The following is a 23,060-nucleotide window of genomic DNA, read 5'->3' as shown; positions in this document are numbered from 1 at the left end:
CTACCCTTCTAAATTTCAAAATAAAATATTAAAAAAAGAGATATTTCTATCTCACCTATTTTCCAATAAATGTCATAACTACCCGAAAAGTTTTTTTTTTTTTTTTTTAATATTTTTTTAAATATTTTTTGATATTTTTATTTTGAAATTAGGAAGGGTAGTTACGACATTTACTTGAAAATAGGGAGTCAAATTTGAATTTATGAAAAATAAGGGGCCAAGAAGGAAGTTTGTCACAAAGTAGGGGGCCGAAAAGGAAATAACTCATTTACTAATACATACATATTTATATAATACACACATAATATATTGCCGATGTTTAGAAACAGTTTAGAAAGTTGTTGGATCTGGTAATTTAAATGCGAAATGATATTACCAAAGTTAGGAGATATCTTCAGCATTCTTACATTGTCACTAGTTGTGTTTACAAACACACTTTGGTCTTCTCCGTCGACTGGAACCCTGTGGCCTTTGAATGCGAAATGACAGAACTATCATCCTAAACTACGTCCAAAAGCGCATTGAAAAAATTGATGTGAAGTTACCAAAGGCGGAGTTAGGAATGTGAGTATGGGCGGGCTGAACTTATATTAAGGGTTCACGAAAATTTTCAATTTCTATACACCCCCTATCATAGTGCTAGTTCACATTTATATTTGGAAAAATTTAACCTTTTGCCTTACCAACTAAGCTATTGAAGTCTTTAGTTAAAAAACTCAACGCAGAGTATAAGTCAGGTGGGAAGACGGCCACACCTTCTAGACCTATCTAGCATAAACTTTGTCCAAACTTCGAAAAATTTAACACTATGAAGGATATGCACCCTTAATTCTATCCGACTTTTCTTCTTTATATTAAGGTGGAAGATTTGAGGTTAGAGTTGACTTGAATCAGATATTAGTCTGCCTATTTTTATCTCATTCATACCACATGGGGTTTTGTTTTGATCCAAATGATTCAGGTCATTCACAATCGAACCGTGTACTTATGCGTGATAAACCTATATATCATATTAAATGTAATGACTCGTCGAATCCACATAAAAAGAAAAGTATGTAGATTTAAAAATGTGAACTTGGGTAGTGACTTCATCGATGAATCGTGTGTGCCCTTAACACTTCACTTTAAGTTTTTACTTAAAATGATGCTTAGTTGGGCCTTGACCTAGATCTCGCGTTCCACATGCTTAGGCCTTAAAAATTCTAAGGCCCATTTTGTTACCTTAGAAGATCAAATTTCACGATCCTTAGGGAAACCCTAACCCTAAGAGTGCATATATTGATATAAGAGCTTCCTTCTTCTTCTTTTCGTTTCTCTATTTCACCACAGAACCGCAGAGAGGGCGAGAGAAGAGAAATGGTATCCCTCAAGTTTCAGAAGCGGCTCGCCGCCAGCGTTATGGACTGTGGAAAAGGCAAGGTTTGGCTTGACCCCAATGAAACCAACGCAATCCAGGACGCCAACTCCAGTACGTTCCTTTTTCTCTCTCTAATCTTTTCATGCTATATTTCTTATCTGAACTTCTAGGGTTTTAACTTGTATCACTGTTTTCATTGATTGGTTCTTATATGAATCTCATTTCTCACTGAATCATTATTTCCTCCATGAAATTTGGTTATGTATTTGATTAGAAAACCCAAATGAATCGTCTTTTACAAGTTTAGTATTTGCTACATATTCAATAAAAGGGTATTCTTATTCTTATGTTTATTGTATGAAAATCAGCTCATCATCACAGAACTTTGTTGAAAAAGTTCGAAACTTACCCTCAGTTTTTACATCCATTTGATCAAGATCCATTACTAATGTATTTGAATCGAAGTAACATACAAGAGTGATATCAAGCTAGGAAAAAGATAAATGTTTGATGGGCAAGTGTTATAAACTGAAGTATTATATATGCATCTTTTTTGTATTATTCGTGTTTCCAAGCATTTATCGTAATTTGACGTTTACCGTTGCTATTGGGAATGATGTTAATCTACACGTGAAAGAAAGTTGATTTGTATCTCATTTCTGTTCGGTGATGTTCAGAACTTAAGTCTTGTCAATTGTTGAGTACAGGGCAAAACATAAGGAAGCTTGTGAAAGATGGTTTCATTATCCGAAAACCACAGAAGATCCACTCTAGGTCAAGGGCAAGACGTATGAAGGAGGCAAAGAGAAAGGGAAGACACTCTGGCTATGGTATGTTTCATATGACCTTCTCGTGCCGTACCAAAATATGCAATGGATTAAGATATCGGCCTTTTCGAAATGCTGGCAGCAATTTAAACTGCAATTTTGTCACAATCTGCCTCTACTTAAAATCTCGTGACTTTGCCCTGGCTCTTGACCAATTTTACTCCTACTTTTGTATAGCATTCTAATCATTCAGGCCTAACTTTAAATTTATTTTAATAATGTTTTCAGGTAAACGTAAGGGTACCAGAGAGGCAAGGTTGCCCACCAAGATCCTCTGGATGAGAAGGATGCGAGTTCTCAGGCGTTTACTTCGTAAGTACCGAGAATCAAAGAAGATTGACAGGCATATGTACCATGACATGTACATGAAGGTTAAGGGTAATGTTTTCAAGAACAAGAGAGTGTTGATGGAAAGTATCCACAAGTCAAAGGCCGAGAAGGCTAGAGAGAAGACAATAAGTGACCAGTTCGAGGCTAAGAGGGCCAAGAACAAGGCAAGCAGGGAAAGGAAGCACGCCCGAAGGGAAGAAAGGTTTGCACAGGTAAGACAATTCTACCATTTCATATATATTTCTATTTCTCGAGGAATGATTTGTCTAACCTAGTTCATAGAATTTCTACTTCGAGTACTTGTACTTTTAGGGTTACAAACATTTGACATGCTGAATTTCTTATTGTACCTTAACTTTCGGCTCGTAGATTCTCATCTTTACTCAATGTTTTGGCAGGGACCTGTTGAACATGCACCAGTAGCTGCTGCTGCACCCAAACCAGCTGCAGAGTAAGATTCTAAAGTTTAGATTATCAATCAATATTTCTATTTTCTAATTATTATCTAAGTTCGTTGGAAACTTTGTCTTCGTTGAAGATTGTTAGTCTGATAGATTTTACTTTTATCTTGTAGGGCCGCACCTAAGAAAGCCAAGAAATGAGAGACTAGAATGATAAGAAAGTAAGCAATTTGGATTACTTTATGCAAATCTATATATCTTATGGTATGTAGAAGTGTTTTTTTGGTATTGTTAGGGATTAGCTTTCTTAAAACCTTTTGTCATGTTCTTTTGTTAATTCATACTGTTTGAGTAAAAAGGATTCTTAAATCTTTGGAAGTTTAACTATTTCAAGTTACATTTTGTTTCTCTTTTATGTTTTAAATGATTATTATTATTATTATTATTATTATTATTATTATTATTATTATTATTATTATTATGTTTTTAATGTTTCTGCAAATAACAAACTAACTCTACCAAAGGTTTGGTAAGCATAAAACTTTGTGAGACTTGAACTTATTGACCTAATGCAATGTTTTTCACAATAGCAGCCAGCCCTCCAACTGGCCAAATCGCCATTGTTTAGCGTTCACTGCAGAGTTCTATCTTTTCACTAAAAAGGCGTCGTGTATCATAAACTTTTCTTGTTTCCTAAAACTTGTTCTCTAATAATTTTTGTAATGACAATGGTGAGGTATGAAATATGATGCCCCTAATAGGGGATCCAACACTCTTTTCCAGAGAAATGTTTCAAAACCAAATCCAGGAAGTACCATGGCAGAAAATATTGCTAGCAGTGGGAGAGACTGGTGCATTGCTAGCAACCCGAAAGACTTTTTTCTATACACAGTTATCAACACAATATTCTCTGGAATGACATGGTCTACACTCTACCGATGGTGTTTTACAAAATGTCCTTATTGGCGAGAGACTAAATGTGGTGCCTTTGGAATGGTTTAAAGTTTGATGGGAGAGACTGTATGTGGTGTTTCTTTCATCAAGGTTCAGCCACCCTTTGCCAGTGACATAGTTTAAAACCTCGAGACTTGAAATGCTAATTCAAACATGGCTAGGTGATGGAGATGATTATGGTGGTGACGGCAAGGGATAATAAATTTATAATGATCATAGATGATGATGGAAGGCAAACAACATGGCAGGCCAAAAAGTGGTGAGGGTGGGAAATGATGATAATGATAATGATAATGATAATGACGGTGGTGGTGCCAAAGGGGCCAAAGGACGAACTCTCTCTGCTGGCTGACTTAACTACGGGTGGAGGAAAAAAAGAGTGAAAAGAACAAACAAATTAAAGAAGGGTTATTTCTCAAATGGCTCCCAACTTTGTGTCCAGCTTCCTGCCTGACCACCTACTTTAGCAATAATTTTCGTATGGGCCTCTTTTTCCGTTATCTTTAACTTTCTGTTACTCTCTCTCCTCCATCTCATTTCCTCTCTCTGCCAAGTCACCTATCACGCCACATCATCATCTTCTCCGGCAGGAGTCGGTGACCGGCCGGCCACCTTCATTTTTTTTTTATTCTTTCTCTCTAAAAAAAAAAAAATTATCTCCTCTCTCTCCTCTCCAGGCCGGCCACCTTCATTTTTTTTTATTCTTTCTCTGTTACCCCCTTCGCCGGATAAAATTTTTTTTAGAGAGAGAGAATAAAAAAAAAATTTGAAGGTCGTAGACCGAAAATTTGGCCGGCCGGCGACACCTGCCGGAGAAGATGATGATGTGGCGTGATAGGTGACTTGGCAGCGAGAAGAAATGAGATGGAGGAGAGAGAGTAACGGAAAGTTAAATATAACGGAGAAAGGAGGCTATACGAGAATTATTGCTAAAGTAGGGGGCCAGGCAGGAAGTTGTTCACAAAGTTGGGGGCCTTATGGGAAATAACCCATTAAAAAATGAAATAGATTCAGAGAAATACCATAAAGACAAAACTATCTAAGTGAAACAAAAATTTACCAAAATTTTGACATAAACTCCAAAATCTTGAAGTTCGAGTTTTCGGAGGTCTATGATTTATTAAAGGGTTATTTCTCTAATGGCCCCCTACTTTGTGACCAGCTTCTCGCCTGGCCCCCTACTTTACGAGAAATACCCATATGACCCCCTATTTCCATTAACTTTAACTTTCCGTCACTCTCTCTCCTCCATCTCTTTTTCTCTCTCTACCATGTCACGCCACATCATCTGTTACGCCACTTCATCACCTTCTTCGGCAAGGTCGCCGGCCGGCCAAATTTCCGGCCGGCGACCTTCAAACTAAATATTTTTTTTTTCTTTCTCTCCTCTCTCGCTCTCTCTAAGAACTCCGGCGAAGGAACCCTTCGCCGGAGTTCGTCTGTTCGTGAGAACAGAGCACAGACGAACTCCGGCGAAGGGTTCCTTCGCCGGAGTTCTTAGAGAGAGAGAGAGGAGAGAAAGAAAAAAAAAAAAGTTTTTTTTTTTTAGTTTGAAGGTCGCCGGCCGGCCAGAGAAGGTGATGAACTGGCGTAACAGATGATGTGGCGTGACATGGCAGAGAGAGAAAAAGAGATGGAGGAGAGAGAGTGACGGAAAGTTAAAGTTAACGGAAATAGGGGGCCATATGGGTATTTTTCGTAAAGTAGGGGGCCAGGCGGGAAGCTGGTCACAAAGTAGGGGGCCATTAGGGAAATAACCCTTTATTAAACTTGAATTATTAAGGTATAAATAACGTAATTGGACCTTAGGTCATAGTTTAGTTGAGTTTTAGGTCCGTTTTTATAAAAGTTTAAATTAGGCGGCAATCATGTTATTACATCTATATAGGATCCTTTTGTTGAGTTGGTCATATTTAGAGGACCAAACTGAAATGATCCAAGATATTTTTGGTATTCACCACGTAACCTCGACAGGAATCGAATCAGTTAAAGTGAATAAAACGTGGCAGTCATTGCTTGCTTAAAATCCAACACGGACCTTGTGTGTTAAAATCCAGCACGAGATTGTGGGACCCGCACTGTTTGGATAATAATAATGTAGGGTTCACTTTGTCCTCTTCTGTTTCCGCTTGTTTATGATTTTTCGCTTCACTCGCTGTGAAAATGGTACACCAACACCTGTTTATTTACTTTCTCTCTCTAGAACTACAAGTCCCACCGTTTCTCAAAACCCCCATTTGCCACCAATTGAAATTCATGATCAATTCTCTCTCTCAATTGTGACACGATAATGGCGGTTTTGAGCTTTTCCCTATAGTATATATATATATATGTGTGTCACCTGCTTAAGCTACCCCTCTCTATCTCTCTAGTCGTCTACCTTGAAATCTTGAACTAGTGGTCACTTATTTACTCCATATTTTCTTGAATCACCATTAAAATTGAAGCTACCTACCTATAAATTATTATTATGTCAAACCCTAAGTACCAGCGTATTCCAAGTATGAGAGAAAGAGTTGAAGAGACACTCTTTGCTCATCGTAACGAACTCATGTCTCTCCTCTCCAGGTCCGTATATATATTTTTCTTCTTCATTCACTTACAACTTTCTCTCTCTCTAACTAAATTCCCCCCAAATCCCATTTACAGAAACCTCTGTTTTTTTTGTTTTGAAGATATGTTGCTCAAGGGAAAGGGATTTTACAACCTCATCATATAATAGATGAATTAACAAACATAATTGGAGAAAATAAAGGTGGGAAAATGCTTATTGATGGTCCTTTTAGTGAAGTTCTCAAAACTACACAGGTAATTCAATCTTTTTCCTTCCCACTCAAAACAGAGTTAAGTAATTTTTGTTTCCTGGGGTTTTCTTGTTCTAGTTTGTGAAAACTAGAAGGTTTGATTGTTTTTTGTGGGTTGTAGGAAGCAATAGTTTTGCCACCATTTGTGGCGATAGCAGTTCGACCAAGACCTGGTGTTTGGGAATATGTTCGTGTTAATGTTGATGAACTTTCTGTTGAACAATTGACTGTTTCTGAATACCTTCGTTTCAAAGAAGAACTTGTTGATGGCCAGTGAGTTCTTTTTTTACCACCACAAATCACTTTTCCCTTTTCTTAGTTTTATTAGTGGTTCTAATTTTGTTTTGGTTCTGTAATGATGAAGTGGTTCTCTATTTTTCTGGCTCAATTTAGAATTCGTGTTTAGTTTCCCACTTTAATGTAGTAGTTCTCCCAACAACTAGTAGCCCAGTTGATTACTCATTTCTAGTTGGTTAGTGCATTTCTCTTCAACGGAAAGGTCCTAGGTTTGATTCCGTGGAAGTATAAATCCAGAAATATTGAACTTGGGTTATTATAAGTATATTATGTAATAAATTTGTCGGCTTTAGGCCTCTTTCATTTCTTCGTTTAACTTAGGTTGTCATCGATATCACATCTTCGCGATGTATCAATGCCTTGTAACGACAATGTAGTCAATTTCTCGAAAAAAAATGTAGTAGTTCTAACTTCTAAGGTGGTCTTTTTCTTGTCTGAATCTGACTTGTCTTTCGATCTGAATCATCTGACTCAAATGAACCCAAAATCAACCTGCCCTTCTGATGAGTCACACATCAGGGTTAGAAAGAAATTTCTAAAGTCTGTCTTGAATCAATTCAGATCCAAAGTCTGTATTTTTAGTTTCTCCAATTTCCGGTTTTTATTCTAGTGGTTCTAACTTCTTAGTTTAGTTTAATGAGATTCTATTCGAGTTTAGGTTCAGTACCTATTATTGATCTAGTAGCATTTCTAATTTGGTTAAATTATTTTCTGATTAAATCAGGTCTAATCATGAATTTGTACTGGAGCTCGATTTTGAACCATTTAATGCTAATTTTCCTAAAGCAAATCGATCATCGTCAATTGGGAATGGGGTTCAGTTCCTCAATCGGCACCTCTCATCGATTATGTTCCGGAATAAGGACTGTTTGGAGCCTTTGCTTGATTTTCTTCGAGCACATAAGTATAAGGGTCACGTAAGGATTTTACGCTTTACTTTTTTTCTTTATTAATATCAAAAAGTATACTCAACCCGCCTTCTTGGACTCCCCCTTGAACCCTCTGTCAGAGAAACAAGGGTTTCTCTCTCCTCTCACGTGTTCAGTCACGTGGATAGAGAAATTCTTGTTTCTCTCACAGACGGTCCAAGTGGGAGTCCAAAGATGCGGGTTATGTAGACTTGTTGTTGTTGTTTCCATCGTTGTTGGTATTGTCGGTTATGATCAAGAGTATATATTTTCTATCTTATTTAGCATTATTTATTTTTCTCACCTTACGAAATTTCGATTCTTGAATATACATTTTCTGTTTATTTGTATGGAAAAAAAATTGTATCTCTTTAGCAGCTCTTACTGATTTAGAGGGAAATATTTGACAGGTGATGATGCTCAATGACCGTATAAATAGTGTACCCAGGCTTCAGTCTTCTTTAGCTAAGGCAGAGGAGTATCTTTCTAAGCTTTCACCCGAATCACCATACTCTGATTTCGAATATAAGTAAGCAGTTTGACCTATGTCATGTGATATCTTCTAATATATTACAAGTTCTTTTCGCAAAACCGCACTCGTCAAGAACCTAAAGTAACTAGGTGTTCGTTTTCAATGTGTGCAGATTCCAAGAAATGGGTCTCGAGAGAGGTTGGGGTAATACTGCTAGTCGTGTATCGGAGATGGTACATCTTCTACTAGATATCCTTCAGGCTCCCGATCCTTCGACTTTAGAGAAATTCCTTGGAAGGGTGCCCATGGTGTTTAATGTCGTTATCGTATCTCCGCATGGATACTTTGGCCAAGCAAATGTTCTCGGTCTGCCAGATACGGGTGGTCAGGTATTGGTTTTTTCTGTTCAGGTTTTTAGTTTGGTTTCGCTAAATAACCTTGTCTTGTACTTTATATCCCTAGATCGTATATATTTTGGATCAAGTTCGTGCACTGGAAAATGAAATGCTTTTGAGAATTAAACAGCAAGGACTCAATTTTACACCTAGAATTCTAATTGTAAGTACATTCTTTTGTGACATTATTGAGGTTCCTGTTTATTCCTCTTTTAGAAAAAATTTGGTTTATTTGCGTTCTTGGGTTTATATCTTATGCTCATAAAATTATTGACCTAAGGTTACCCGTCTAATACCCGAGTCGAAAGGAACGACTTGCAACCAACGTTTAGAAAGAATCACGGGGACACAACATACACATATTCTGCGAGTGCCTTTCAGAACCGAAAAGGGAATTCTTCGCCAATGGATATCACGGTTTGATGTTTGGCCTTATCTAGAAACTTTTGCTCAGGTAATCTGATTATCAGTATTTCCGAAGTTAATCTAATTTGCTGCATTTTGTTTCTACATATTCTTACAATGTTTCTTATCGGTTATAAATCTTTTTAGGATGCGGCAAATGATATTGCAGCTGAGTTGCAGGGAGTTCCAGACCTAATTATTGGCAACTATAGCGATGGAAATCTTGTCGCGTCTTTGTTATCATATAAGCTAGGAATAACACAGGTTCGACATGATTTTTCTTGTCCGGTGTTTAGTCGTATTATATACCCAACTATACTTTACTTACAAATTTTACATTCTGTGCTCAGTGCAACATCGCACATGCATTAGAGAAGACGAAATATCCCGACTCCGACATATATTGGAGAAAATTTGACGAGAAGTACCACTTTTCGTGTCAGTTTACTGCTGATGTAATTGCGATGAACAACGCCGATTTTATAATCACTAGTACATATCAAGAGATTGCTGGAAGGTAGTCATTAATTTACACCTTTAACATCCGAAACTCTCTCTCTCTCTCTCTCTCTCTCTCTCTCTCTCTCTCTCTCTCTCTCTCTCTCTCTCTCTTGATGTTGTTTGTGAGTATGATATATGCCGGGCCCTTTTTTTCTCCCTCAGTAAAAACACCGTTGGACAGTATGAGAGCCACACAGCATTCACTCTTCCAGGGCTGTACAGAGTTGTTCATGGCATTGATGTTTTCGATCCCAAATTCAACATTGTTTCTCCTGGGGCAGATATGGAGATATACTTCCCTTACTCGGAAAAGGACAAACGACTCACTTATCTACATGATTCGATCGAGAAGCTATTATATGACCCAGATCAGAATGATGAACACATGTAAGTACTTTTGAATTGCTTTTCTTCTTGCATTTTTTCATTACGTTGATTCTATTATACGTCTCCATGACGTTAAGTGCGAGGTCTACTATGCATTTCATTAGGTTCACCTTCCAATATGTTGTTTTGTTAACAGAGGTAATTTGAGTGATCGGTCAAAGCCAATAATCTTTTCTATGGCGAGGCTCGATCGAGTGAAAAACATAGCAGGACTAGTGGAGTGGTATGCTAAGAGCACTAGACTCAGGGAATTGGTAAACCTTGTTGTTGTTGCTGGTTCAAACAATGTTGACAAATCTAACGATAGAGAAGAAATTGTCGAGATAGAGAAGATGCATAGTCTTATAAAGAAGTACAACTTGGACGGGCAATTCCGATGGATTTCAGCCCAAATGAATCGAGCCCGAAATGGTGAGCTTTACCGCTACATTGCTGACACAAGAGGTGCTTTTGTTCAGGTATATTATGTCCTCTACTCGGTCACAGATGCAAACTTACCATGTATATATATCATTACTGTTGTAATAAGACTTTAATCTCTTATTGTAGCCGGCTTTCTATGAAGCATTCGGGCTGACAGTTGTGGAAGCTATGACTTGTGGACTTCCAACTTTTGCCACGTCCCATGGAGGTCCAGCTGAGATAATCGAACATGGTATATCAGGTTTCCACGTTGATCCGTACCACCCTAACCACGCTGGTGAACTCATGGCCGACTTTTTCGAACAGTGCAAAAAGGATCCTACCCACTGGGATACGATCTCTGCTGCTGGCCTGCAACGAATTTACGAAAGGTCTGCCTAATTGTTGTCCCTACGAAAGCGAATATATATATATATATATATATATATATATATATATATATTATTATATATATGATTGTTACGAACCAATTAGTATAACACTAACTTGCATTTTGTAGGTATACGTGGACGATATATTCAGAGAGGCTAATGACACTAGCTGGGGTTTATGGCTTCTGGAAGTACGTCTCGAAGCTTGAGAGGCGTGAGACTCGACGATATCTTGAGATGTTTTACATTCTAAAGTTCCGCGAACTTGTGAGTACTTCTACTTGCTACTCAATACTTATAAAATACCAAACTCAAAACTAATTTCTAATGAGTGAAGAAGTCCTGGATATTATTTAATTGGTTATGAATTACTTGGTCTATATGGTTCTATTCTAACACCCAATCTCAGTCGCGGCATTTGACTCTTAACACGTAATATCGAGTGACATAGAGCGCGTGTGACTTTTGTTTTGGGTCTATCACGTGTGTGTGGCTTACTGGTACCATATTAAGTTTATGGATGCCCACCTAAAAGCGAATGGGTGATGAGTGGAGAATCATAGATACATATTGGTCACGGGATATTCTTCTGTTCATGGACTATTCGTACGAAGTATACGTTCGGTGATTAAGTGATGGTTGAATGAATCACAGTATACTAATCTTACTAATGATTTTCGTTTTTCAGGCAAACTCTGTTCCACTGGCAGATGCAGCACCTGTTGTTGATGGTCATTGAGATAGATATCTTTGCACTCTGGGAGTTCCATGATCAGTCATGGTTATTTATGCATGTTAGTGAAAGAAAATAAAGAGTAACTTCCACGAACTTTTAACGACGTGTACTAAAAAAACTTATATAATTGTAGGAGTGGTTTGAAGTTTTTAGTGATTATATTGTATGGTTCCAAGATATAGTAAACTAACTGGTTTTATCTATTTGTGTATTAGTTTTCTCTTGAGAAGGCAAAAGTACATTGAGAAAGTGTGGAGGCACATAATGAATAAAAGAAAGCTAAAAGAATGAAAAAAAACCCTTTTGTAAAGAGAAGCATTCTAACTAGATACAAACGAGGAGAAACAAACCTCGCGGTTTTATGTATTTTGAAGGTGGTGTACAAAAATGTTTGATGGCTAAAAAACTTGTGACAATTAGGTTTTGAGTTGAATGAACACAAACTCTGTTGTTTCTTTGGACATGTAACATTTAAATATTTAATTAATAATCCATCAAAAGGAAAAGAGATTAATAGGAAGAGAAAAAAAAGAGATCATTGGGTTACATGAATAAAACATTGATATTCTATCCAAACAGGCACTAGAAGTCATCTAGGCATGGAATCACAAGCAATGAATGTATAACCCATACTCCAAATTGAAGCATAACTTCCAAATTAAAGAGAGAATACAAAACCTAATGAAAGAAAGTCAGGATTAGTATTTGGAATAAATCTTACTTTAAAATGAAGCAATACCATCAACCCTTATATAGAGAAGCCTAGTTGACAATCCTCATGTACCACAACATAAAAAATGGGGTCATTAGGTAATATCCTTTTCATTCTTCTTCTCCTACCTTATTCACTTGAAGCTCTTCCTAGTTCTTCCTTTAATAATGAACAAGCTCAAACCATGAGACTCATGATCAACCAAGTTTGCCTAAACACTGTCAACTCCGAATCCTGCAGTGCCAATTTCCATTCCGAATTTCTACACATGAGTTCTAAAACTCCTATTTCAATTCTGAATGCTGCGATAAAGGCAACAATGAACGAGGCAGAAAGAGCAATAACATTAGTAACAAAATTCACTGCATTATCGATAAACCCACGAGAACAAATTGCTATAGAAGATTGCGTTGAACTACTAGATTATTCGGTCGAAGAATTAGGATGGTCAATGCAAGAAATGGAGAAAATTCGAAATAGTTCGATTGTTACTCACCATGAAGGAAATCTAAAAGCTTGGTTAAGTGCAGCTTTGAGCAATCAAGATACATGTTTAGAAGGTTTTGAAGGAACTCAAGGTAACATAGAAAAGTATATTAGAGGAAGTCTAAAACAAGTAACACAACTAATTAGTAATGTACTAACTATGTATAATACAATGCATAGTCTTCCTGCCAAACCACATTTTAACAAAACTGTTAGTACTACTAGTAATGCTTGGAATGATTTTGAGCCGGGCTATCCCAAATGGGTTTTGGGCCGAGATCGTCATTTTGTAGATTCGGGCCCAGACGGTATGAATGTGGATGCGATTGTTGCATTAGATGGGAGTGGACAATATCAATCGATTGTCGAAGCGGTGAATGAAGCTCCTAATTATAGTGAGAAGAGATATGTGATTTATGTGAAGAAGGGAGTTTACAATGAGAATGTAGAATTGAAAAAAAAGAAGAGTAACATAATGCTTGTTGGGGATGGTATGGGGATAACTGTTATATCGGCTAATCGTAATTTCTTGCAAGGATGGACCACTTTTCGGACCGCTACATTCGGTAAGTTCTTCTTCTCTACTTGTATAGAGTAAGCCCACGAAACATAGGCTCTTACTAGACGGGCCAGATCCAATAACTGCAAACAATTTTCCTGTTTTTACCTCTCAAACAATTCTCTCTAATGCAGCTGTTTCTGGGAAGGGATTCATAGCAAGAGACATAACTTTCCGAAACACGGCCGGACCCCAAAATCGTCAGGCAGTTGCTCTCAGAGTTGACTCAGATCAATCAGCATTCTTCCGCTGTAGTATCGAAGGTTACCAAGACACGTTATATGCTCATTCACTCCGTCAATTTTACCGTGAATGTAACATTTACGGCACCATAGATTTCATATTTGGCAATGGAGCTGCTGTCCTTCAAGGTTGCAAGATTTTCACAAGACAACCATTACCATATCAAAAAGTCACAATAACAGCCCAAGGTCGAAAAGACCCGAATCAAAGTACCGGGTTTTCGATACAAAATAGCTATGTTTATGCCTCACAACCAACTTATTTGGGAAGACCATGGAAGCAATATTCAAGAACAGTTTATATGCAAACATATATGAGCAATCAGGTTCAGCCCAAAGGGTGGCTTGAATGGTTTGGAGATTTTGCCTTAAACACATTATATTATGGTGAATATATGAATTATGGACCTGGGTCTGGGCTATCGGGTCGGGTTAAATGGCCTGGGTATCATATCATTGGTAATATTGTAACTGCTAATTTCTTTACTGTTGGAAGGTTTATTGATGGTAGAGCTTGGTTGCCATCTACTGGTGTCAAGTTTCAGGCTGGTCTAACCACATAAATCCTATTATTTTCTTGTTACTTTTATTAGCTAACACTCTTTCTTAATGATTTATTTTCTATAACTTTCTCAATGGTTTATCTACAAAAACTAGTCGAATTAACTCGAGACCGAGTCCAGCCAAGTAGTACCAGTAAGTACTGAACTCCTTGAGTGGACTAGGCTAGGTACAAGAGCTGAATGTACATTTGGGTCTTCATGCAAAATCATGTCGGGCTCACACGTAGGCACAAATCCAGATAGGATGGGTTAGGTATCACAACGTCACACCATCCACCCGTGCCTAACATGATGGTTAAATGCTACTGTATCTCGACAAGTGACTCGATCAACGAATAGGGAGCTGATATTACATCTTAACAGTATATACCTCCCAAGAGGACTTTTTGAAAATCTCTATATGAGAAAAAAAAAAAGGTTTTTTTTAGAGAATGATCCCCATTTATTTAGCTATATTAGGGGGACACACGTAGGCACACATCCAGATAGGATGGGTTAGGTATCAGAACGTCACGCCATCCACCTGTGCCTAACATGATGGTTAAATGCTACTGTATCTCGACAAGTGACTCGTTCAACGAATAGGGAGCTGATATTACATCTTAACAATATATACCTCCCAAGAGGATTTTTTGAAAATCTCTATATGAGAAAAAAAGAGTTTTTTAGAGAATGACCCCCATTTATTTAGCTATATTAGGGGGACATACCTGAAAACATTTTCGTTTAGGCGTTAACCCCCAAAGCTCACTTTCCGTTCAAATAGCCGTGAAGTAGTGATCGTGCGAATCACATGCTCGATCTCTGACCAAAATACTCCCGTCCTAATATTTAGTATATGACTCCCATTTATTTAGCTATATTAGGACTACACCCCCAACCAATATACTTTGTCCATTAGAATAGTTTATCCTGCGCCAATACCTTCCCATATCACGATCGGTTGAAGTACCCTAGTTACATGTCGAACCACTAACTCCGAGGTTCGCCCATAGACTGGGTCATGCTCACCCCTAGCCAGAGGCCAAAGCTAGATCTAATCCACGAGTGACTCCGGTTGGTTCACTCTTTGTTACGTTCTCTGTCTCATAAGTCTGAGGTTCAGATATAGATTGGGTCATACTCTCCCCGAGCTAGAGCCAATCAGCGAGTGACTTTGGTCGAGGTGTCACTTGTACTTTGATGATATGGTGGATCGTGTCTTTGCCCGTCCGAGGTAGTGGTACCCAAAAATTACATGTATGGGTCAAGTTCAAGTTATAATATCCACCAAACAGAACCCAAAAACGAATGGAAGAACAACTAGTAGTAGTTGTACCCAAAATGGAGTAATTGGTATCAAAAGTCTCTGTTTTATAATTGTTTCTCACAAAAATCTGATCTTGAATCTTTTAGTCATGTTTTAAGGAGTAGGTATCCATTTCTTAGACACGGGTTTCGAAGAAAAGATGAAATCTTAGAAGATTTTGCTAGAGAAGAATTGAAATCTAGAATAGAAGTAGAAGAAATTGAAGAAGAAGGAGAAGCAATCAAAGAAAAAGAAACCGAGGAAGAAATTCATCCATGTTAAATCGGTTTTCAGATTGTTCTTCAACAACTAACCAAGATTCAGAGCAAAAAACAGAACCCAAGTTGACAATGAAGAAGAGCAAAAACAAGAAATTGGTGAACTCTAGATTGAAACCAGAACCGATTTGCTTAGATTCAACAGATCCACAAACTGAAGAAAAATCTGGATTTTATAGTGAAAATTTTAATATTGGAAGCATCACTTATTCAAAACAAGAAGAAAATACTACAGGTTGTGAAGTTGATGGTTGAGAGGAATAAGATACTTGAGAAATAGGTGGTTGTGAAGCTCTAAGTGGTATTTTGGTTGGGGGTGTAGTCCTAATATAGCTAAATAAATGGGGTCCATATCAAGGAATGAAACTTCGGTTTCGGTAGAAGTTTCGGTAAGTCCAAAAGTGGAAACGTTTCGGTCAGTGTGGAAATTTTACAAATTTTTGGAAGTGATAGAAATATGATTTAGTTGTTTACAAGACTCTTTAACCATTATTAAGCACATATGGGTCAACAATAACAAAAAAGTAGTGGATTTGTAACATAACTTGTTAGTTGGAGAAGTAATCTTCAATCTCACACTTAGATCGGGGGATGGAGTTGAATATATTTGACTTCCACAGTTATTTTAGGGGGTAAATTACTATACTAAACAATTATGTTGACTTTGAAATAAAAAATGACGGACCAGAATACAAAAGATAGTTATATAGGCGCTCCGCATAAGTGTTAAAAGCACCTCTTTCCTACACCCACGAAAATGTCTTGATGGGCGTTTTTAACACTTCAAGTGGGTGCTTTTAAAGTTCCTCTAGAAAACATAACATTAGGGTTTCATAGAGACCCTTCTTCCTTCTTCTCTGCCGCTCTTTCTCTCTCTAAGATTTTTGAAGTGATGAAGAACACGAATCTCTTTAATTTTTTTGCCGTTCCAATCAAGGAGATGACAAGTATAGTTTCTGAAAACCAAATGAAGAAGGGAATCGACCAAACATGTTACTTTTGTTGAACGGATTTGGTATTTTTCGGTCTGATTTTGAATATTTCGAAGTTTCGACCGAAATTTCGGTTAATGTCGGACGATATCTTGCTCGAAACATCTGTAAGTAGGGTTTCGTCTACCTAATTTGAAAACGGTCGAAATATTTCGACATGTCATTCCTTGGTCCATATACTAAAAATTAGAACGGGGGTATTTTGGTCAGTAGGCGAGCATGTGATTCGCACGACCACTACTTACACGACTATTTGAACGGAAATGAGCTCTGGGGGTTAACGCCTAAACAAAAATGTTTTTAGGAGTCTCCCCCTAATATAGCTAAATAAATGGGGGTCTTGGCCTAAAAAACCCGAAAAAAAAACTTCTACTCAAACAAGAGGTTCTATAGGCGCCCTACTTTATTGCTAGAGCACCCCTTCCACAGTTCCACAAATTTTGACCTGTAGGAGGGCGCCAGAGGCATTCAAGTGGAGCGCCTTTAGAACTCACCTCCCAAACAAAAGACTATGCCACTTGGCTGCTGGGGCAAGGCTCAACCTTTGTCTCTCTCCGTAAATCACTAACAACCTGTTATCTTGTCATATTCTTACCTAAACTTTGCCTTTGTATTAGCAAACATAACAAATTTTTACCATTTTTATTTTTCTCACTATCATATAAATGTGAACTTCTTCCCATATTTTAAATTCAGAGAAGGGGCTCAAGTTTCATATCTCACATTGAAAGAAAGCCCCATTGTTAGCTCTTTTGAGCTTTCATTTTCTCTCTTTCCCTCTCTCTACCTACTTAAATAAAAATGTCGTCGGCCGACGATATCAATGCCAAGAAGAAGAGAATTGCTATCGTTACGGTATCTTCAATGATGCTAGTAGCTATGGTTGTTGCTGTAGCTGTTGGTGTCAATGAAGGACATGCCAATAACCATGGAAACCAACCCCCAAGCCATCATGAAGAAGGTGAAGGTGAAGGTGAGGTACATGCATCAAACAAGGCAGTTGATACAATTTGTGAACCAACCCAATACAAGGAAGCTTGTCGTGAACATCTAGGTAAGGCAGCCGGAAACACCACTGATCCTAAAGAACTCATTAAGATTGGTTTCAATGTTACTATGAGTCAAATTCATGAAGCAATTGCTCATTCATCTACTTTGTTAGAGTTAGAAAAAGATCCTAAAACAAAACTAGCTCTTCAAAATTGTCAAGAACTTATGGATTATGCTATCGACGATCTTCAAAGATCGTTCGAGCATTTGGGTGAGTTAGATATAACCAAGATTGATGATGCTATTGAGGATCTTAAGGTTTGGTTATCGGCTGCTATGACATATGAAGATACTTGTTTGGAAGGTTTCGAGGGCACAAAAGGTAAGGCAGGAGAGTCAATGAGAGAAGCTTTGAACGCTACCCAAGAATTGACCAACAATGCTCTTAACATGGTTGCTAAGATCTCTACCATTCTTGGGTCTTTAGAAATTCCATTTTTTAACAGAAAACTCCTATCTTCAGAAGAGGTAGTAGTACCAAAATCATCAGATGAATTCCCATCTTGGGTCTCAGATGGGAGAAGAAAACTTCTTGCAGCTTCACCTTCTACAATTACACCTAATGTCACTGTGGCCAAGGATGGAAGTGGTAAGTACAAGACAGTCAAGGAAGCAATCGAAGCCGCACCTTTGGCAAGTAGGACACCTTATGTGATCTATGTCAAGGCCGGAGTTTATGTTGAATACTTCAACATTACCAAGGAAATGACGAATATCATGCTTATCGGAGATGGTCCTACGAAAACAAAGCTCACTAACAACTACGGTGTTATGACTACTCCAGGCATGAACACATTCGCCTCTGCAACCGTTGGTAAGTGGTTTAAGTTACAACAACTATTTTTTTTTTTCGCTTTTCTCATTCGGACTCTGTTGTAACTGATTTCTAGCCCTCTTTTGACAATATCTTGCTAGAAGCAAAAAAAAACCCCGCAATAACGTTTATGCACTACCGCACCACATTTTTAGTTTTTTACCAACGTTTGTTTAAATCATATACAGGATGTCACGGGAATGGTTTCATGGCTAAGGACATTGGATTTGAGAACACAGCAGGACCTGAAGGTCATCAAGCTGTGGCACTTAGGGTTTCATCAGATATGTCTATCTTCTTCAATGTTCAAATAGATGGTTACCAAGACACACTTTACGCACACGCTAGACGTCAATTCTACAGAGATTGCACCATTACAGGAACAGTAGACTTCATCTTTGGAAATGCACTTTCATTGTTCCAAAACTGCAAAATGATAGTGAGGAAACCAGGTCCTTCTCAACAAAACATGGTGACTGCCCAAGGAAGGAAAGTACCAGATGAACCAACAGGAATCATCCTCCAAGAATGCACCATTTCTGCAGACCCACTATTGTTCCCAGTAAGACATGAAATAAGATCATTCTTGGGTAGGCCATGGAAGAACTATTCAAGGACTGTTATAATGAAAAGCCAAATCGATGACTTGATCGACCCAACTGGTTGGTTTCCATGGATGGGAACCGTGCATCTCGATACTAGCTACATTGTTGAGTATCAAAACAAAGGTTTAGGAGCTGACTTATCTAAGAGAGTTCAATGGCCTGCCATTAAGACCGGAACCGTCTCTGAGGAAGCCCTCATTCAAGAATTCACAGCAACTTCCAAAACCATGAAGGGTGGTGACTTTATCATAGCTTCTGGAGTTCCCTTCACTGCTGGACTCTAATATTAATTGTAGAATTCACCATTAATTGTTTTCATCATCAAAAGTTGAAGATGACTGTATTTGCACTTACATGTTCTAATAGTATAATTTTGAACCAGTTGTAAACTTATTTTGACTCATCAGTGTGAATCCAATATGTTTGTATTCCAAGTTCATGGAAGAACTATATATAAACGTACTCTGCCGAAGTGTCTGGGTCGAGGATTCAGATTCCGTGGCAATCCATCCACGAAATGGCTTGTGTCCGGCTGGCCATGAGTCATCAACCATCGCTGGTCGGCCACAAAATGTTCTCCCTCTCTAGGTTTTCAGATTTCGTGGCAATCCATCCGTGTCCAGCCGGCCACAAGTCATCAACCATGGACCGTTCAAAAGGAGAACATACTCCATCCACATCTTGTTTCCCTGTGGCTTACCTTATGGTGACGTCCTACCAATCCAACTTTTGAACATTAAAATACATGTCAGCAATGATGAAATATAATAGAATCTTCTAAAGGCCCACAAATTTAACGGCATAATGTTCTCCAAGAACATGATTTTCTCAGCTCCAACAGGGACATGGCTCCACACGACACCATGTAGTATATTAGTATATACTAAGAATCTAAGATGTGGTATAATGATAGTTTCTTGGGCTCAAGACAAACTTGGCCTATGTTTACAAATGCAAACAGAAAACTACGGTTGTTTCTCAGGGGATGCAAGAGAAAAAAGCGTAGGCATCCTTCAAGATAATAAGTCATTAAGAATCATTTGTTATAATCTCTTGTTGTTGGAGGATACATTTAGTTGGCCAACTGACATAACAAGTCATTAAGGCAGTAGTGGTAACGGCAGATTGTACATACTTATACTAAAATTGCAACAATATAAGTTTGTTCATTGAACAAGCCTCCCTAGAAACAGACTGAGCATTGGTAGGAGCTAGGACACTGGGCAGGTTGTACATACTTATACTTCACAATCAGAAGCAAGTTTACTATGCCTGATATACATACTATCTTGGGTTCTTCACTGATACAGCATCACACCGACAGTAGAACATCTTATTCTTGTGTACACGACACCAATGGAGCTTTTTTGGTGGTAGTCGGGTCACAAGCATCGTCACACGTTTGATCTAGGGTTTTGACATTTGTGATGATGTTTGATCAGTGGCATCATCATTCCCTAATTCAACTCTAATCATTAGAGCCTTAGACTTAAAATATTTGTGTGTATATAAGACACATATGTGGTATTTTGTGCGTGTGATATTGTCCATGTGCGAAACAGTGTGTGAACTTTTTCTTATGTGGGTTTCAAATAAGAATCGACAAGTAAAACATCTTCTTCTTGTGTATATGCCACCCACAAAGCTTTCTCGGTGGTACTCGGGTCATAAGCATCATCACACGTTTCATCAGGGGTTTCTGACATGTATGGCGATGTTTGATTAGTGGTATCAACATTCCCTAATTCAACATACGGGAAATTAGGAGACATCATTTCCATAAACCTTTCGTCGCACATTTGTTGCATATCTTAAGGATCCATTTCAATGGTATTGTGGTGGAACAAGAATTTGAGGTAAATTATATAAGGAAATAAAGAACAGTGAGAGGAATGAGAAAAAAGTGTAAGAGAATGGAAGAAAATTTCAGTCTTGTTAGGAGCCTCTGTGGCGGTGCTTTTTTTGCTGCTCCTCCCTATGACGGTGGGGGGGAGCAGGCTATCTTGTATGTTGCTCCTATGTAATTGGGGAGGTTTCTGGTTCCCGGTTACCTCTCCAGGGCCTTTTACTGTTTTCCGTCATAATTCTTATTCCTTTTGTATCTTCCGCTTTTTCTAATATTAATTTAAAGTTCCAAAAACAAAAAAAAAATGGAAGAAAATGAGAGAAAATTAAAAGAAATGGAAGAAATGAGTGTGTATTGTAGAGTGTAAATGGACGGATTCCCTATTTATAAGGAACCAACCCAAAATTGGACCATTGGATTTGGTCCAACGCTCCAGCTTGACCAAATATGATCGTCGAACTTGATTCAACGGTCAATTTTTTTTCTTCCCTGCCCAACTCAGCTGGGACCCAACATATGACCGCTGGAACTCCCGATGGTCATATTTGGGAGAGACTTGAAATAGTGATCAGTCGACTCTTTGTGTAGAGTCGACTAAACTTTTCGGGCTGAATTAGGCGAAATACTGAGTTGGAGTATGGGCCTTAGGCTGATAATTTTTAAAGTTCAGCCTAACCCCCATACAACTGGACTTGCTCTAAATCCGCCTCCCATAATTGTCGTAGGCGGCTCCCAAAAGTGTTTGACCGTGGTCAATTCCTGACAACTGCAGGCGCCTCCCTTCGGGAGTGACCAGTCTGAGGCCCAAAGTACTACCTCAGACTGGGCTAGTCCAAGAGGAGCCGGGCTGTCCAGTCCGACAGGTTTCAGGTTTGCACCCGACCAACAGGTTTCATACTGGCCTCACGAAACGAAAAAGGAAAACTCCAAACATGTCGAGATATCCTTCATCAGTAATGTAATCAAAATCATGTCGTGGTTCATCTTTTTTAACAGAATCAAGAAAGTAACTTTTTCCTTTGTAACACCCAACGACAACCTACATAAATTAGAGAACAAGCAAATGAGCAAATATCTTCTATAGTAATGAAAAGTACTAAGTAAATCTGGAAAGAAAATCTAGTCAGATATATACCTGAGAGATATCGACGATAAAAGCTCCCGAGCGCTCAGTTCGTCCTTCCAATTTGATCTCCCATTGAGCCATTGAGGGATACCAATAAATAAAATTATATATGACCAGTTTAAATATGTCCAAAGATAATAAATTGTTTTAGCAGTAGCACTTTCATTACAATTTCATTTTTTTCACCGTGGTCTATCACTAAAAGCACGTATCTGAAAGGAAATTTGGCTTGTTATCCATATTATTCTAGTAGCAGAGAGCATAGTTGTGATTTTAGATCTGACTCTCTGATACCTAGTTGTACTTCGAAATTTTGTTTCATTCAGGAACTCTGTTACTCGGACTAGACTAATGTCATAAGTTGTTACTACAGATCATGAAATCATTGTATCGATGAACAAATCCTAGGGAAGGAATTCTAAGAAAAATGTCTACTTTTAACTTACTAACCACATAACCAGCATAAAGTGAAAACAAACAGAGGATTGTGCATACCTTATGCCATCAATACATAGAAATAGATGGGAATGAGATCATAACTTCTTCCTCCTTCGAACTCCATAGAAATGCATCAATAAATGATCTCCAATGAACCTCCCACAGTTTATGCATGAAATCTTTCATATTTCTTGGTGTTAGAAGTGCCCTGCATGCTTTAAGTACATTATTAACCCCATTTTCCTCCAATCTCAAGATTCCTAAATTATTAATTTCAAGAAAGCAGAATTATATTCCAATCTCAAGATTCCTAAGTTATTAAAAAATGTCCGAGCACAGACACATGATTCGAAACAAGAATTGCATTACATTTTCATAAATTCGAAAGAAGAGAAGATAAACTAAAAGAAGTTTTCTATTTGCTCAAACCTCTGCTTCCATAGAGATTTAAAACTGAAGTCTCCAGCAATAGTCTGCACAGGATATTCCATAA

The 23,060-nt window shown here is 38.1% G+C and overlaps 4 protein-coding genes and 1 long non-coding RNA gene across 5 annotated transcripts; 4 read left to right on the top strand and 1 right to left on the bottom strand.

Annotated features, from left to right (window-relative positions):
* Positions 1–1,166: 1,166 nt before the first annotated feature.
* On the top strand, positions 1,167–3,323 carry LOC147569113 (large ribosomal subunit protein eL19y-like). Its single transcript, XM_086655562.1, has 5 exons — positions 1,167–1,468; positions 2,065–2,187; positions 2,413–2,726; positions 2,913–2,965; positions 3,089–3,323. Exons 1-5 carry the CDS (start codon positions 1,357–1,359, stop codon positions 3,114–3,116), a joined length of 630 nt encoding a protein of 209 aa, XP_086511688.1. The 5' UTR covers positions 1,167–1,356; the 3' UTR covers positions 3,117–3,323.
* A 2,575-nt stretch (positions 3,324–5,898) lies between these two features.
* SUS3 (sucrose synthase 3) lies at positions 5,899–11,769 on the top strand. The gene is made up of 15 exons (XM_086655559.1): positions 5,899–6,437; positions 6,545–6,677; positions 6,795–6,946; positions 7,695–7,887; positions 8,289–8,407; positions 8,523–8,739; positions 8,813–8,908; positions 9,026–9,199; positions 9,298–9,414; positions 9,501–9,667; positions 9,814–10,038; positions 10,175–10,496; positions 10,588–10,832; positions 10,961–11,099; positions 11,521–11,769. Exons 1-15 carry the CDS (start codon positions 6,340–6,342, stop codon positions 11,569–11,571), a joined length of 2,448 nt encoding a protein of 815 aa, XP_086511685.1. The 5' UTR covers positions 5,899–6,339; the 3' UTR covers positions 11,572–11,769.
* A 295-nt stretch (positions 11,770–12,064) lies between these two features.
* On the bottom strand, positions 12,065–15,078 carry LOC147569110 (uncharacterized). The gene is made up of 2 exons (XR_015231203.1): positions 14,747–15,078; positions 12,065–14,500 (listed from the first exon to the last, which is right to left on the bottom strand). It is a non-coding gene; the product is annotated as an uncharacterized LOC147569110 (long non-coding RNA).
* LOC147569111 (Plant invertase/pectin methylesterase inhibitor superfamily) lies at positions 12,347–14,220 on the top strand. Its single transcript, XM_086655561.1, has 2 exons — positions 12,347–13,332; positions 13,460–14,220. The coding sequence occupies exons 1-2, from the start codon at positions 12,366–12,368 to the stop codon at positions 14,128–14,130; spliced, it is 1,638 nt and encodes a 545-aa protein (XP_086511687.1). The 5' UTR covers positions 12,347–12,365; the 3' UTR covers positions 14,131–14,220.
* Positions 15,079–17,379: 2,301 nt separating the features above from the next.
* On the top strand, positions 17,380–19,591 carry LOC147569109 (pectinesterase-like). The gene is made up of 2 exons (XM_086655560.1): positions 17,380–18,552; positions 18,741–19,591. Exons 1-2 carry the CDS (start codon positions 17,490–17,492, stop codon positions 19,439–19,441), a joined length of 1,764 nt encoding a protein of 587 aa, XP_086511686.1. The 5' UTR covers positions 17,380–17,489; the 3' UTR covers positions 19,442–19,591.
* The last annotated feature ends 3,469 nt before the right edge of the window (positions 19,592–23,060 follow it).

This window comes from Eschscholzia californica, unplaced genomic scaffold (genome assembly GCF_041429995.1).
Source record: "Eschscholzia californica isolate CP2 unplaced genomic scaffold, dmEscCali1.0.p SCAF_1, whole genome shotgun sequence".
NCBI classification, from domain to species: Eukaryota; Viridiplantae; Streptophyta; class Magnoliopsida; order Ranunculales; family Papaveraceae; genus Eschscholzia; species Eschscholzia californica.
Note: the sequence above shows the minus strand (reverse complement) of the source record. Positions and strands in the feature narration are given on the sequence as shown.